This window comes from Ovis canadensis, chromosome 11, assembly GCF_042477335.2.
Source record: "Ovis canadensis isolate MfBH-ARS-UI-01 breed Bighorn chromosome 11, ARS-UI_OviCan_v2, whole genome shotgun sequence".
Taxonomy (NCBI): Eukaryota; Metazoa; Chordata; class Mammalia; order Artiodactyla; family Bovidae; genus Ovis; species Ovis canadensis.
In genome coordinates this window covers 49,762,377-49,775,629 of record NC_091255.1, presented here as the reverse complement: position 1 = coordinate 49,775,629, position 13,253 = coordinate 49,762,377, and the positions used below count along the sequence as shown (strand labels likewise).

Genomic DNA, 13,253 nt, shown 5'->3' with positions numbered 1-13,253 from the left:
TGACTCACTGGAAAAGAGCCTGGTGTTGGGAAAGACTGAAGGCAAAAGGAGAAGAGGGCAGCAGAGGATGAGACAGTTAGATAGCATCACCAAGTCAATGGACATGAATTTGAGCAAGTTCTAGGTGATGGTGGGGGATAGAGGAGCCTGGCACGCTGCAGTCCATGGGGTCACAAAGAGAGGGGTGGGGTATGACTTAGTAACTGAACAACAACAATTCTTTGGGAGTTGACTTATGCAGGCAGGTAGTATTGAGAACCCACAGTCCAAAGAAGAAAATTAAATCTGTTCCAGGTAGAAGATAAAAAAAATCACCTCAAGCCTCTACATCTTTTTATATATGTTTGGCATTCAATAAAAATAATTACCAGGTATATAAGAATCAAAGGACCAAATTATTAAAAACAAGGAAAAGACAAGAGAAATGGACTCAAGGATTTTTTGTGGGGAATATTTTGTAACATTTTTCGTTTTGGGTAACTCATGAAGTCTATGTGTAGTCTTAGAAGCTTATTTCTATTCACAGTTAATGTTATTTTGTTTTTTAAGGGATTATTTCTCTGTGCTATAATTTCTGCTTTTTGTCTCTTTTGGCCTTTTTGTCTCTTTTGTCCTTTTTCCAAGGATATTCACTATTTTGTTAGAGTTTCTCAACTTGAGATTCCTCCCCTATTCATTTAGTGTGAACTGGAAAGCTTGGTGATACTGCTGTGGTTTGGATGTCCACAGGCACTTTGATTACCACTTACAATTCCTAGTGGGGAGATAAGGTTTTCTTGTCCCCATCTTGCTAGGTTCCACTTTAAGAATGCAAACTATGGATAGAATTCTCCCTTTCCAGACCTTGTCTTGTGAAAGTTTAAAGTCATTTCTTACACCTACCTGGGTTTCAACTACCAGCCTCCCATTTTGAAAGCTTATTACTAGAGACCAAACCTTCACAGTCCTGGACATCAGCTGTCATATGCAGTTGACATTCTCTTTTTCTTTCTGGAAAATGAGAATTTTTACTTCCCTTTAAGTTTGGCTATGCAATGGAAATATTTAAAAAATATTTCTCAAGCATTTCCATTTGCTTGATCTAGAAGGTGGGTCTGTTAGCATCAACTTGATCTGCCAGGTTGTTAAAAGTCCTATATTTTCAGGGACCCAAGAAGATTAAAAAGATTATGACATTTGTTAGAAATACAAGAAAGGCTTCTTATAGTAGAAGCTCCTATTAAGTAAGATTTATCATATACTGTAATATTTCCTTCCAAAGACACAAACTACTTCCTCTTAATATACTAACACTGCAGGAAAAGACTTTTAATCTTAATTCGTTTAAATATTTTTTTACTTTTTATTTTTTTTCACATACCTCTGTTTATTTACTATCATTTAAATAGGCACTTGCTTATTTACCAGGGATGTTGGATTATTTTGTCATATTTTCTTTTTCTTTTAATTAATTAATTTATTTTAGTTGGATGCCAATTACTTTCCAATATTGTGGTGATTTTTGCCATACATTGACATGATTCAGCCACGCGTGTATATGTGTCCCCCATCCCAAACCCCTTAACACCTCCCTCCCCAAAACGCAAATTGAAACCACAATGAGGTACCGTCTCACGCCAGTTAGAATGGCTGTTATCAAAAAAATCTACTTTTTATTTTTAAAAGTATTTCAAATTTACAGAATAGTTCAAAGAGTAATACAAAGAACTTCTTTATACCATATAGTTTTTACCTATATTCAAAACCATGCCACACTTTTTTCCTCTCAGAGATGGATGTAGGTAGGTAGGTAGGTAGGTAGATGACAGGTAGATATAGATAGACAGATAGATTATGATATGATTTAGATAAAGATAGACTTAGAGTTAGGATTAGGGCTACATGAATCAAATTTTACTATGAGGATGGTAGACGGTGACTGTTAACTCCCTTTTTATTTCTGTACTTATTAGTTGACATTCTACTGTCATGGATAACTTTCTCTTATGTTTCTACACAATGGGCCTCAGTATAGACTCATGGATTTCTATTTAATAGGTTAAAATTCTTTACTGCCATTTATTCATTGTGTTGTTCAAGTTGCTCCTTATTGGGTCAGTGAGAGTCCCTTCAAGGTGGCTCCAAATACTTTTTAATACTTAAAAAAAATGAGTCATTGGTAACAGTTTCAAATTGGATACAGGAAGTAGTACCTGACACATCCTTTGAAGCACCAGAGGCAGTCCAATATCTAGTCAGCATTCATGACTCACAGATTGGATCTGTCTTCCTCATGGCATACAGGTAATTCACAAGGATGACCATTTTTCTCTCTGTTTGTCTACAATAATTCTGCTTCTCTTTTGACATCAAAAGAGATCTTGGCATCATGAGGACAATCCATCCAAACAACATCGTAGAGTCATACACAGATCACAGGTAAATTCTAGTGATGGAGTCCACGACAAACAGGGAAATAGTAAAAACAATTCTGTACGAAAGGCTGGACTGGAAAATTTTAACACACTGGGAAAAGGAAATCTTATTTTCCTTCATTTTAAAATAGTTAACCAGAAAAACATGATGATCTAACATAATGACTAATGTTTCTTTAGGAAAATGAACTAGGAAACAGTCTAGGACATGAACACAGCAGTCTCGGTAGGGTATAAAAGAGGACAAGCAGCAGAGAAACTTCAGATCGCTAAGTTCACTCTCCTATTAACATCAGAACCTCCACCCCCTGACACCATGGTCAGCTCCTGTTGTGGCTCCGTCTGCTCTGACCAGAGCTGTGGCCGAAGTCTCTGCCAGGAGACCTGCTGCCGGCCCAGCTGCTGCCAGACCACCTGCTGTAGGACCACCTGCTATCGCCCCAGCTGTGGTGTGTCCAGCTGCTGCAGGCGCCAGTGCTGCCAGCCTGTGTGCTGCCAGCCCACCTGCCCTCGCCCCACCTGCTGCATCTCTAGCTGCTACCGCCCTTCCAGCTGTGGGTCCAGCTGTGGTTCCAGCTGCTGCAGGCCTACCTGCTGCATCTCCAGCTGCTACAGGCCCCAGTGCTGCCAGCCTGTGTGCTGCCAGCCCACCTGCTCTCGCCCCACCTGCTGCATCTCCAGCTGCAGGCCCCAGGGCTGCCAGCCTGTGTGCTGCCAGCCCACCTGCCCTCGCCCCACCTGTTGCATCTCTAGCTGCTACCGCCCCTCCAGCTGTGGGTCCAGCTGTGGCTCCAGCTGCTGCAGGCCTACATGCTGCATCTCCAGCTGCAGGCCCCAGTGCTGCCAGCCTGTGTGCTGCCAGCCCAGCTGCCCCCGCATCTCCAGCTGCTGCCGCCCCTCTTGCTATAGCTCCAGCTGCTGCCGCCCGAGCTGCTGCCTGCGCCCAGTGTGTGGCCGGGTCTCCTGCCACACCACTTGCTATCGCCCCACCTGTGTCATCTCCACCTGCCCCCGCCCTGTGTGCTGTCCCTCCTCTTGCTGCTGAGCCCGCTGCCCTGTGACCACTGTCTCCGTTTACCCCTGTCCCCATAGATGCAGACCCTCCTTTGGGGTTGATGTTGCTCAGATAAACAGGGCTTCATAATTGAAGGAGATGGATAAGGCATGGAGCATTTCTCCAGTAACAGATTTTCCCCTTTCACCTGACAATTGGTAAACTCATTCTTCTAACTTCTTTTCCTAAGACTTTTCTATAACCTGATCTATTTCTGTACCAAAATAAAGTGATGCTTTCTGTATTAAAAATTCATTGTGATTTTTTCTCCTTTAAGATTTTGTCTTTGGTTGCTAGACAAGTGTATTTGAACTGCACCTGCAGGACACATAGCAGGGGCTTGCCACTTCTCAGTGAGAAGTTCCATTATTCACTGTCTAATTCTTTCCTAGGTGCCTGCTAATTTCATGAGCATATCAGCTAACACTATAAATCCTAGCTCTAGGAAAAGAACAAAAAAAGTGAAAAGTAGTTTGGAGAACTTCTTGTATGTAAAAGCAAAAAGAACACAGTATATGGTTCAGGCATCACATCAGCTATGATAGCTACACAATGTGCTATTGAACACAGTCTGCAAGTTTATATTCAGACTTGCACTCAATGCGATAGGTGTCGTCCACGCAGCAAACCAAGTGTGCACTGATTCTCCCCTATTTACAATAGGACCTCAGTTGTGATTCTTTTTTTTTTTTTGAAGGAAGTTTCAAATCCACACGCACTCAAAGGACAGATACGTGACCTAGAGAAGTGAAGCAGGTCTTTGATAAGACAGCATGTTTGGTGGAAACGCAAATTGCCATCTACGTGACTACATCTGAGAGTAGCATTGAGCTTCTGTCCACTGTTTCTGTAGGAAAATGGGAGCCAATATTTTCGCTGAAAAGTTTGTCTGCTTTCAGTGGTTCCTTCCAAATGTCATTCTCTTCTTTTGTTCATTATTGAGTATTTATTAAATGTGAGACACCGTTAAAGGCATTGAAGTATCTGGGGAAAACAACACAGAACAAACTCTCTGCACTAATGGAGTGACATTGAAGTGGACTTTCTCAGCAAAAATCACTGTTTGATGTGTTTACTTGTAAATATTTTTTCTATACATTTATCCACTCTAATTTATGCATAGTTATTTTCTGTATGCTTTTACTTATACAAATAAGATGAGCTTTGGAGCCATTCTTTAGATGCAGGTATTAGTGTTACAAATGGGGACAGAGTCCCCTTTTAAAAGGTTTTCTGAAAGTAGAGAATCAATGACAGTAGCCTATAAATTGGGCTCATAGAATATTATATAAAGATATTTATATAAAGGCAGTTGTCAGTGCAAAATACATACTTTCCTAAATATTAAAAGACATACTAAGAGAGAAAGAAAATAAAACAAATAAAGATTATATATAAAGATACAGAGATACATGTGTTAATATATACATTAAATATATATATATATAATTCACCGTACATTATACATCACCATTCATTATATATTTTGTTGTTGTTCAGTTGCTATGCTGCATTTGACTCTTTGTGTCCCCATGGACTCAGCACTCCAGGCTCCCCTGTCCTTCACTATTTCTGGGGCTTTGGTCAAATTCATGCCTATTGACTCAGTGATGTTATCTAAATATTTCATCCTCTGCCACCCTCTTCTCCTTTTCCCTTCAATATTTCCCAGCATCAGATGACTCTTTTCCAATGAGTCAGCTTTTATCAATCAGTGGCCAAAGGATGGGAACTTCAATTTCAGCATAAGTCCATCCAGTGAATATTCAGGATTGATTATCTTTAGGATTGACTGGTTGAATCTCCTTGCAGTTCAAGGGACTCTCAAGAGTCTTCTCCAGCACCACAATTCAAAAGCATTAATTCTTCAGTGCTCAGCCCTCTTTATGGTCCAACATTCACATATTGAAAAAATCATAGTTTTCACTATGTGGACCTCTGTCAGCAAAGTATGGCTCTACTATCTATTAATAATACACTCTCTAGGTTTGTCATAATTTTCCTTCCAAGGAGCAAGCGTCTCTTAATTTCATGGCTTCAGTCACCATCCACAGTGATACTGGAGCCCAGGAAAATAAAACCTGTGACTGCTCCACTTTCCCCTCTTCTATTAGACATGAAGTTATGGGACAAAATGCCATGATCTTGGTTTTTATAATGTTGAGTTTTAAGTCAGCTTTTTCACTCTCCTCTTTCACCTTCATCAAGAGGCTCTTTAGTTGCTTTCATCTTCTGTCATTAGAGTGGTATCATCTGTATATCTGAGGTTGTTGTTATTTCTCCCTGCGATCTTGACTCCAGCCTGTGATTCATCCAGCCTGGCAATTTGCATGATGTACTCTGCGTATAAGTTATATAAGCAGAGTGACAATATACAGCCTTGATGTACTCTTTTCCCGATTTTGAACTAGTCTGTTGTTCCACGCCCAGTTCTAATTGTTGCTTCCTGACCCTCATACAGGTTTCTCCAGAGATAGATTATGTGGTATGTTTTTCTCATCTCTTTAAGAATTTTCAACAGTTTATTGTGATCCACACAAAGGCTTTAGCATAGTCAATGTAGCAAGAAGTAGATGCTTTTCTGGAATTCCCTTGCTTTTTCTCTGATCCACAAATGTTGGCAATTTGATCTCTGGCTCTCCTGCCTTTTCTAAATCCAGCTTGTACATCTGGAAGTTCTGAGTTCACTAACTGCTGAAGCCTAGCTTGCAGGAGTTTGAGCATAATCTTGCTAGCATGTGAAATGAACACAATTGTACAGTAGCTGGAAGATTCTTTGGTATTACCTTTCTCTAGGGTTGGAATGAAAATGGAACTTTTCCAGTCCTGAGGCCACTGCTTTTTCCAAATTTGCTGGCATATTAAGTGCAGCACTTTAACAGCATCATCCTTTAGGATTTGAAATAGCTCAGTTGAAATTCCATCACCTCCACTAGTTTTATTCATAGTAAATATTCTTAAGGCCCACGTGTCTTCACATTCCAGGAGGTCTGACTCTAAGTGAGTGACCAAACCATCATGGTTATCTGTGTCATTAAGACTGTTTATATACAGTTCTTCTGTGTTTTCTTGCCACCTCTTCCTGAATCTCCTCTGCTTCTGTTAGGTCCTTACTGTTTCTGTCTTTATCATGTCCATCCTTGCATGAAATGTTTCCTTGATATCTCCAGTTTTCTTGAAGAGATCTCTAGTCTCTCTCCTTCTATTGTTTTTGTGTGTTTTCTGCAATGTTCGCTTAAGAAGACCTTCTCATCTCTCCTTGCTATTCTCTGGAACTCTGCACTCAGTTGGGTATATCTTTCCCTTTCTCCCTTGCCTTTCACTTCTCTTCTTTCCTCAGCTATTTGCAAAGCCTCCTCAGACTACCACTTTGCCTTCTTGTATTTCTTTTTCTTTGGGATGGTTTTGGTCATTGCATCCTGTACAATGTTACAAACCTCATTTCACAGTTCTTCAGGCACTCTGTCTACTGGATCTAATCTCTTGAATCTATTCATCACTTCCACTGTATAAACATAATGGATTTGATTTAGGTCATTCCTGAATGGCCTAGAGGTTTCCCCTACTTTCTTCCATTTAAGCTTGAATTTTGCAATCAGGAGCTGATGATCTGAGCCACAGTCAGGCTCCAGGTCTTGTTTTTGTTGACTGTATAGAACTTGCTGCAAAGAATATAATCAATCTGATTTTGGTATGGACCATTCAATGACGTCCATGTGTAGAGTCATCTCTTAGGTTGTTGAAAAAGGGTATTTGCTATGACCAGTGTGTTATGTGTTCTCTTGACAAAACTCTGTTAGCCTTTGCCCTTCTTCATTTTCTACTCCAAGGTCAAACTTACTCCAGGTATCTCTTGACTTTCTACTTTTGCATTCCAATCCCTTGCAATGAAAAGGACATCTTTTATTTATTTATTTTCTTTTTGGTGTCAGTTCTAAAAGGTCTTCTAGGTCTTCATAGAAAGAGTCAACTTCAGCTTCTTTGGCATCAGTGGTTGGGGCAAAGCCTTGGATGGTTTGCTTGGAAATGAACAAAGATCACTCTGTCATTTTTGAGATCACACCCAAGTACTGCATTTCAGACACTTTTGTTGACTATGAGGGGTACTCCATTTCTTCAAAAGGATTCTTGCCCGCAGGAGTACATATGATGGTCATCTGAATTAAATTCACCCATTCCCCGTCCATTTTAGTTCACTCACTGATTCCTAAGATGTGGATGTTCACTCTTGCCATCTCCTGCTTGATCACATTCAATTTATCTTGATTCATGGACCTAACATTCCAGGTTCCTATGCACATTGTTCTTTACAGCATCAGACTTTACTTTCTCCACTAGTCACACCCACAACTGAGTGTCATTTCCACTTTGGTCCAGCTGCTCATCTTTCTGGAGCTATTAGTGATTGCCCTCTGCTCTTCCCCAGTAGCATATTGGATACCTTCCCACCTGGGGTCTTAATTCCAGTGTCATATCTTTTTGCCTTTTCATACTATTTGTGGGGTTCTTCTCATAACAAGAATAATGGAGTGGTTTGCCATTTCCTCCTCTGGCAGGCCATATTTTGTCAGAACTCTTCACTATGTCCCGTCTATCTTGGGTGGCCCTGCATGACATGGCTCATAGCTTCATTGAGTTATGCAAGCCCCTTCACCATGACAAGGCTGTGACCCATGAAGATATCAGTATATTTTATATATATTATACATTATATGTTACTGTATATATTAATGTATATAGTAAAAACTACTTGATTAAAGCCAACAAATTGATCAATTGATGATACCAATACATGTAACAGGCTAAATAAGCCACATTATGTCCAGAGAATGGGCCACTTTGTGGCTGAGAATGGAATGAAGAATATCTGAACATACTACTATAAAGTAATCTCTGGGATAAATTGTTAAATGAGAAAAAGCAACTTGGAGTTAAGTGTGTATATTATATAACCGTTTATCTAAGAAACAAAGGAGCTACAGATATGCAAAAATGTTTTTGAAATAGCATAAGAAGGAAAATTTTAAATTATAAAAATGACTATCTATGGGGAGCAAGGGAATGCATAGAGGGATTAGGAATAACTTCCTTGGATAAGCCTCGCTTTGTAGAATTTACTTTGGAGCCACACATACTTTGTGTAATTACACAAACAAATTTAGAAAGTGATTCCTAGAAATGCAAAGAAAACACTGGTGATGTGCTCCATTCCCTGCATGTTGATGATGATATATGGTCCAAGTGTTCACCTCAGGTAGTTACCGTCCAGCTGGACACAGACATTTAGGTATAGTTCGATGTGCGAAACTCTAGTGTTGCAAATGTAATCAAATAGAATGGAGGAGCAGATGATTTTTCTTTAAATGTGTCAAGGAAAACCATAAGAAGAGACTTCTAACCTTGAACTCAAAGGAAAAATAAAAAGTCCTGAGTTGTTATAGGAAAAGGAACATTCTAAGGAGATATAACAGCATGATCAAAGGTGTGGAATTAGTGCTATGTATACTTCATAGACTGGCTTCCACCGTGGCTCAGCTGGTAGAGAAACTGCCTGCCAGTGCAGGAGACACAAGAGATGTAGCTCAGTCCCTGATCAGGAAGACCCCCTGGAGAAGGCAATGGCACCCCACTCCAGTACTCTTGCCTGGAAAATCCCATGGGCGGAGGAGCCTGGTGGGCTGCAGTCCACGGGATCGCGAAGAGTCAGACACGACTGAGTGACTTCACTTTCATCTTTCACTTTCATGCATTGGAGAAGGAAATGGCAACCCACTCCAGTGTTCTTGCCTGGAGAATCCCAGGGATGGGGGAGCCTGGTGGGCTGCCGTCTATGGGGTCGCAGAGTCGGACACGACTGAAGTGATGCAGAAGAAGAAAAAGAATATTTCATAGACTGGCTTCCAAAGTGGCTCAGCTGGTAGAGAAACTGCCTGCCAATGCAGGAGACACAAGAGATGTAGCTCAGTCCCTGATCAGGAAGATCCCCTGGAGAAGGCAATGGCACCCCACTCCAGTACTCTTGCCTGGAAATCCCATGGGCAGAGGAGCCTGGTAGGCTGCAGTCCATGAGGTCACAAAGAGTCAGACACGACTGAGTGACTTCACTTTCACTTCTCATTTTCATGCATTGGAGAAGGAAATGGCAAACCCACTCCAGTGTTCTTGCCTGGAGAATCCCATGAACACAGGAGCCTGCTACAGCCATGGGGTTACAAAGAACTGGACAAGACAGTGTTCATGCACACATACACATACTTTATAGACGATTAATATTATAGGATTTACAACCTTCATTCATTCTTATGTGGACTTGCAGAGAATACCAAGTACCTCATGGCGTCTTTGAGAAGAAAAATCAAGATAATAATTACAAAACATTCAGCAGAATATTGGGCACATGGCAAGCACTTATAAATAGTAGCCATCTATATTATCTCATTTTTCATTAAAAGTATGTAATGCTTGTTTTATTTATTTTTGGCATTCTTCTGGCCTTTTAATAGATGACATATTATTGGAAACAAAGAAATAACAAATATAAAATATATAATTTTAAGGCAAAAATAATATTTTAAGATTTAAGAGTAATCAGAGAACTGTTTAAGCTAAGGCCAAGGATCTATAACTATCATGAAAAAGAAATATTAGTTCCAATATGTTGGGCGGATGATTTTCCCAGGATATTTTTATTATAATATTTTATTGAAGCATAGTTGATTTACATTGTGTTAGTGTCTGTTGTACAGCAGAGTAAGCCAGTTACACATACACATATGAAAGTGAAAGTAAAATTCACTCAGTCGTGTCCAACTCTTTGCGACCTCTTGGACTATACAGTCCATGAAATTCCCCAGGCCAGAATACTGGAGCGGGTAGCCATTCCCTTCACCAGGGGATCTTCCCAACCCAGGGATCGAACCCATGTCTCCTGCATTGCAGGTGGATTCTTTACCAGCTGAGCCAGTAGGCAAGACCAAGAATACTGGAGTGGTTAGCCTGTCTCTTCTCCAGTGAATCTTCCTGACCCAGGTATCGAACCAGGGTCTCCTGCATTGCAGGCAGATTCTTTACCAACTGAGCTATCAGGGAAGCCCACACATACACGTATATCCACTCTTTTTTAGATGCTGTTTCCTTACAGGTACTACAGAGTATTGTGTAAAGTTTCCTGTGCTATTCAGTAGGTCCTCTTTATGTTAGTTATCTATATACGGTAGTGTATATGTAACAATCTCAATTTCCCAGTTTATCCTTGTTTTAAACACATAATGCTTGTTTTGGAAACTCATGCTTTGGTGTTTTGACTACTTGTCAAAATCTTGCCTTTTAACATATTTGACTGTCTGTAGGATAATGAGCATGGAGAAGAAAATGGCAACCTACTCCAATAATCTTTTATGGAAAATCCTATGGACACAGGAGCCTGGAGGGCTACAGTCCAAAGGGTCACAAACAGTTGAACCTGACTGAGCGACTAAGCTTGAGCAGGAGGATAAAAAGCAAGGCTTGCCTATTTATAGCCTCTTTAACCAGAATGACTTGAATTCAAAATTTTGAAAGAGTACAAGGAAAAGATGCTTTAAATGAAACCTTCTGTATCATGCAGAATTCATTGTATATGTTGGCTTATGAAGATAGGTCAAACCCACTTGCTTTTGGCACACTATAGGGAAAGGTTCTTACCACTGAAAAGGAAAAATTAGAAGCTAACTCTTGGGGCAGTCATTACAATGAGACTGGAAGTCTTTTGTAACCCCCTGACTCTCTAATCAGCCAGGAAACACATCCTAGTCTTCTCTCATTGTACAAAAGTGTGTCAATAAGCCTACCTCCCCACCAGAGTCTCCCCACACTGTACATAAACTCCCAACAAGAGTCTTTCCTCTTATTTCCTTATCAGCACTCTACCTGTCAGTAGCGTGCATTATTTCCACTTTGACATAAAAAGAGACAGGGCCATTCTCAAAGTAGTATCATGGAGTTATACACAAAGAAGGAAAAAACTTGACACATAAAAACTCAGTGATAGAATATCACATGATGTTTCCAACTTAGAAGGCACATTAGAGGAAGAAAAACAAAGTGGTTACACACGGTTTAACAAGATTAGAAAAAATACAACAATTATAACAGTAGGAAAAGGAAATGAGGCTTTAGATATTGATGCTTAGATATTGACATAATTAACTTCATAAACACAATTATGAACTTAGTAGTAATGTTAGTTGATTATCCAGTAGGAAAAATAACAAGGAAAAAGCATTGCTCACGGTAAGACCAGCTAAAAGCAGAGTATAAAAAGAGACAGGGGTAAGGAAACAGTCAAAAACAAGAAACCACCCTCTCGCAAGCCCACTCGTGAACACCACTCCTTCCATTGACACCATGGTCAGCTCCTGTTGTGGCTCCGTCTGCTCTGACCAGAGCTGCAGCCGAAGTCTCTGCCAGGAGACCTGCTGCCGCCCCAGCTGCTGCCAGACCACCTGCTGCAGGACCACCTGCTACCGCCCCAGCTGTGGTGTGTCCAGCTGCTGCCGCCCCGTCTGCTGCCAGCCCACCTGCCCTCGCCCCACCTGCTGCATCTCTAGCTGCTCCCGCCCCTCCTGCTGTGTTTCCAGCTGTGGTTCCAGCTGCTACAGGCCGACCAGCTGCATCTCCAGCTGCAGGCCCCAGTGCTGCCAGCCTGTGTGCTGCCAGCCCACCTGCCCTCGCCCCACCTGCTGCATCTCTAGCTGCTACCGCCCCTCCAGCTGTGGGTCCAGCTGTGGCTCCAGCTGCTACAGGCCTACCAGCTGCATCTCCAGCTGCAGGCCCCAGTGCTGCCAGCCTGTGTGCTACCAGCCCACCTGCTCTCGCCCCACCTGCTGCATCTCTAGCTGCTACCGCCCCTCCAGCTGTGGGTCCAGCTGTGGCTCCAGCTGCTACAGGCCTACATGCTGCATCTCCAGCTGCAGGCCCCGGTGTTGCCAGTCTGTGTGCTGCCAGCCCAGCTGCCCCCGCATCTCCAGCTGCTGCCGCCCCTCTTGCTGTGGCTCCAGCTGCTGCCGCCCGAGCTGCTGCCTGCGCCCAGTGTGTGGCCGGGTCTCCTGTCACACCACTTGCTATCGCCCCACCTGTGTCATCTCCACCTGCCCCCGCCCCGTGAGCTGTCCCTCCTCTTGCTGCTGAATCTCTGCTTTGAACATACTGCTTCCTCATTTCCTCCCTCCCCACAGCTGCAGAGCTTCTCTTTAAAATGCGGAGGGTTCAAGAGAACTGGTCTCTTGAATTTCATAAGTAAACATCAGGCATACTGAGCACACGTTCTAACTTCTCTCCAAACTTCCCCCACTTCTAAATGTAATCACTCAGAATCTCCCAGCAAATTATTTCTCCCAACAGTCCTCCCTTTTTCTTCAGCACATCTATTTTTCATGCTTAAGGAACTTGTCTAAATCACTTGTGAGGCCACTGAATTTATCTCTCTGACATGGAAATCCAGTGAAGATTTTTTGGTGATTTTCTTATGTCTTGTTATTTCCATGAACCTAAATAAATGTCCTCCTACTGGCACTGAAAATTGAATCTGATTGTTACTCTCTTTCTTTAAGGATTTACATTTTGATCCAAAGTAATTGTATTTTGCCTGCACCTGCCAAAGAACACAAATTAATCAACTTTCAGTTCAGTTCAGTTCAGTCGCTCAGTCGTGTCCGAATCTTTGTGACACCATGGACTGCAGCACGCCAGGCCTCCCTGTCCATCACCAACTCCTGGAGTTTACCTAAACTCATGTCCATTGAGTT

General features: G+C 41.8%; 2 protein-coding genes across 14 annotated transcripts; both read left to right on the top strand.

The window, feature by feature from the left end:
• Positions 1 to 2,730: 2,730 nt before the first annotated feature.
• LOC138414728 (keratin-associated protein 4-7-like) lies at positions 2,731 to 3,459 on the top strand. 7 transcript variants are annotated; one of them, XM_069542498.1, is made up of 2 exons: positions 2,731 to 2,882; positions 3,030 to 3,459. In XM_069542498.1, exons 1-2 carry the CDS (start codon positions 2,731 to 2,733, stop codon positions 3,457 to 3,459), a joined length of 582 nt encoding a protein of 193 aa, XP_069398599.1. The 7 variants fall into 7 exon arrangements, with proteins under 7 accessions (XP_069398599.1, XP_069398601.1, XP_069398602.1 ...); XM_069542500.1 differs by having other exon boundaries at positions 2,731 to 3,076; positions 3,326 to 3,459; XM_069542501.1 differs by having other exon boundaries at positions 2,731 to 3,098; positions 3,378 to 3,459.
• An 8,394-nt stretch (positions 3,460 to 11,853) lies between these two features.
• LOC138414727 (keratin-associated protein 4-7-like) lies at positions 11,854 to 12,636 on the top strand. Of its 7 annotated transcripts, XM_069542493.1 has the most exons (3): positions 11,854 to 12,009; positions 12,142 to 12,192; positions 12,307 to 12,636. In XM_069542493.1, the coding sequence occupies exons 1-3, from the start codon at positions 11,854 to 11,856 to the stop codon at positions 12,634 to 12,636; spliced, it is 537 nt and encodes a 178-aa protein (XP_069398594.1). The 7 variants fall into 7 exon arrangements, with proteins under 7 accessions (XP_069398594.1, XP_069398593.1, XP_069398588.1 ...); XM_069542492.1 differs by having other exon boundaries at positions 11,854 to 12,192; positions 12,394 to 12,636; XM_069542487.1 differs by having other exon boundaries at positions 11,854 to 12,192.
• The last annotated feature ends 617 nt before the right edge of the window (positions 12,637 to 13,253 follow it).

What these genes read in the sequence shown, in the direction of transcription:
- LOC138414727 (XM_069542486.1), top strand. Translation starts at nt 11,854, where the DNA reads ATGGTCAGCTCCTGTTGTGGCTCCGTCTGCTCTGACCAGAGCTGCAGC. An exon ending in TACCGCCCCTCCAGCTGTGG is followed by an intron (nt 12,369 to 12,476) that starts GTCCAGCTGTGG and finishes CCGCATCTCCAG; the next exon opens with CTGCTGCCGCCCCTCTTGCT.
- LOC138414728 (XM_069542494.1), top strand. Translation starts at nt 2,731, where the DNA reads ATGGTCAGCTCCTGTTGTGGCTCCGTCTGCTCTGACCAGAGCTGTGGC.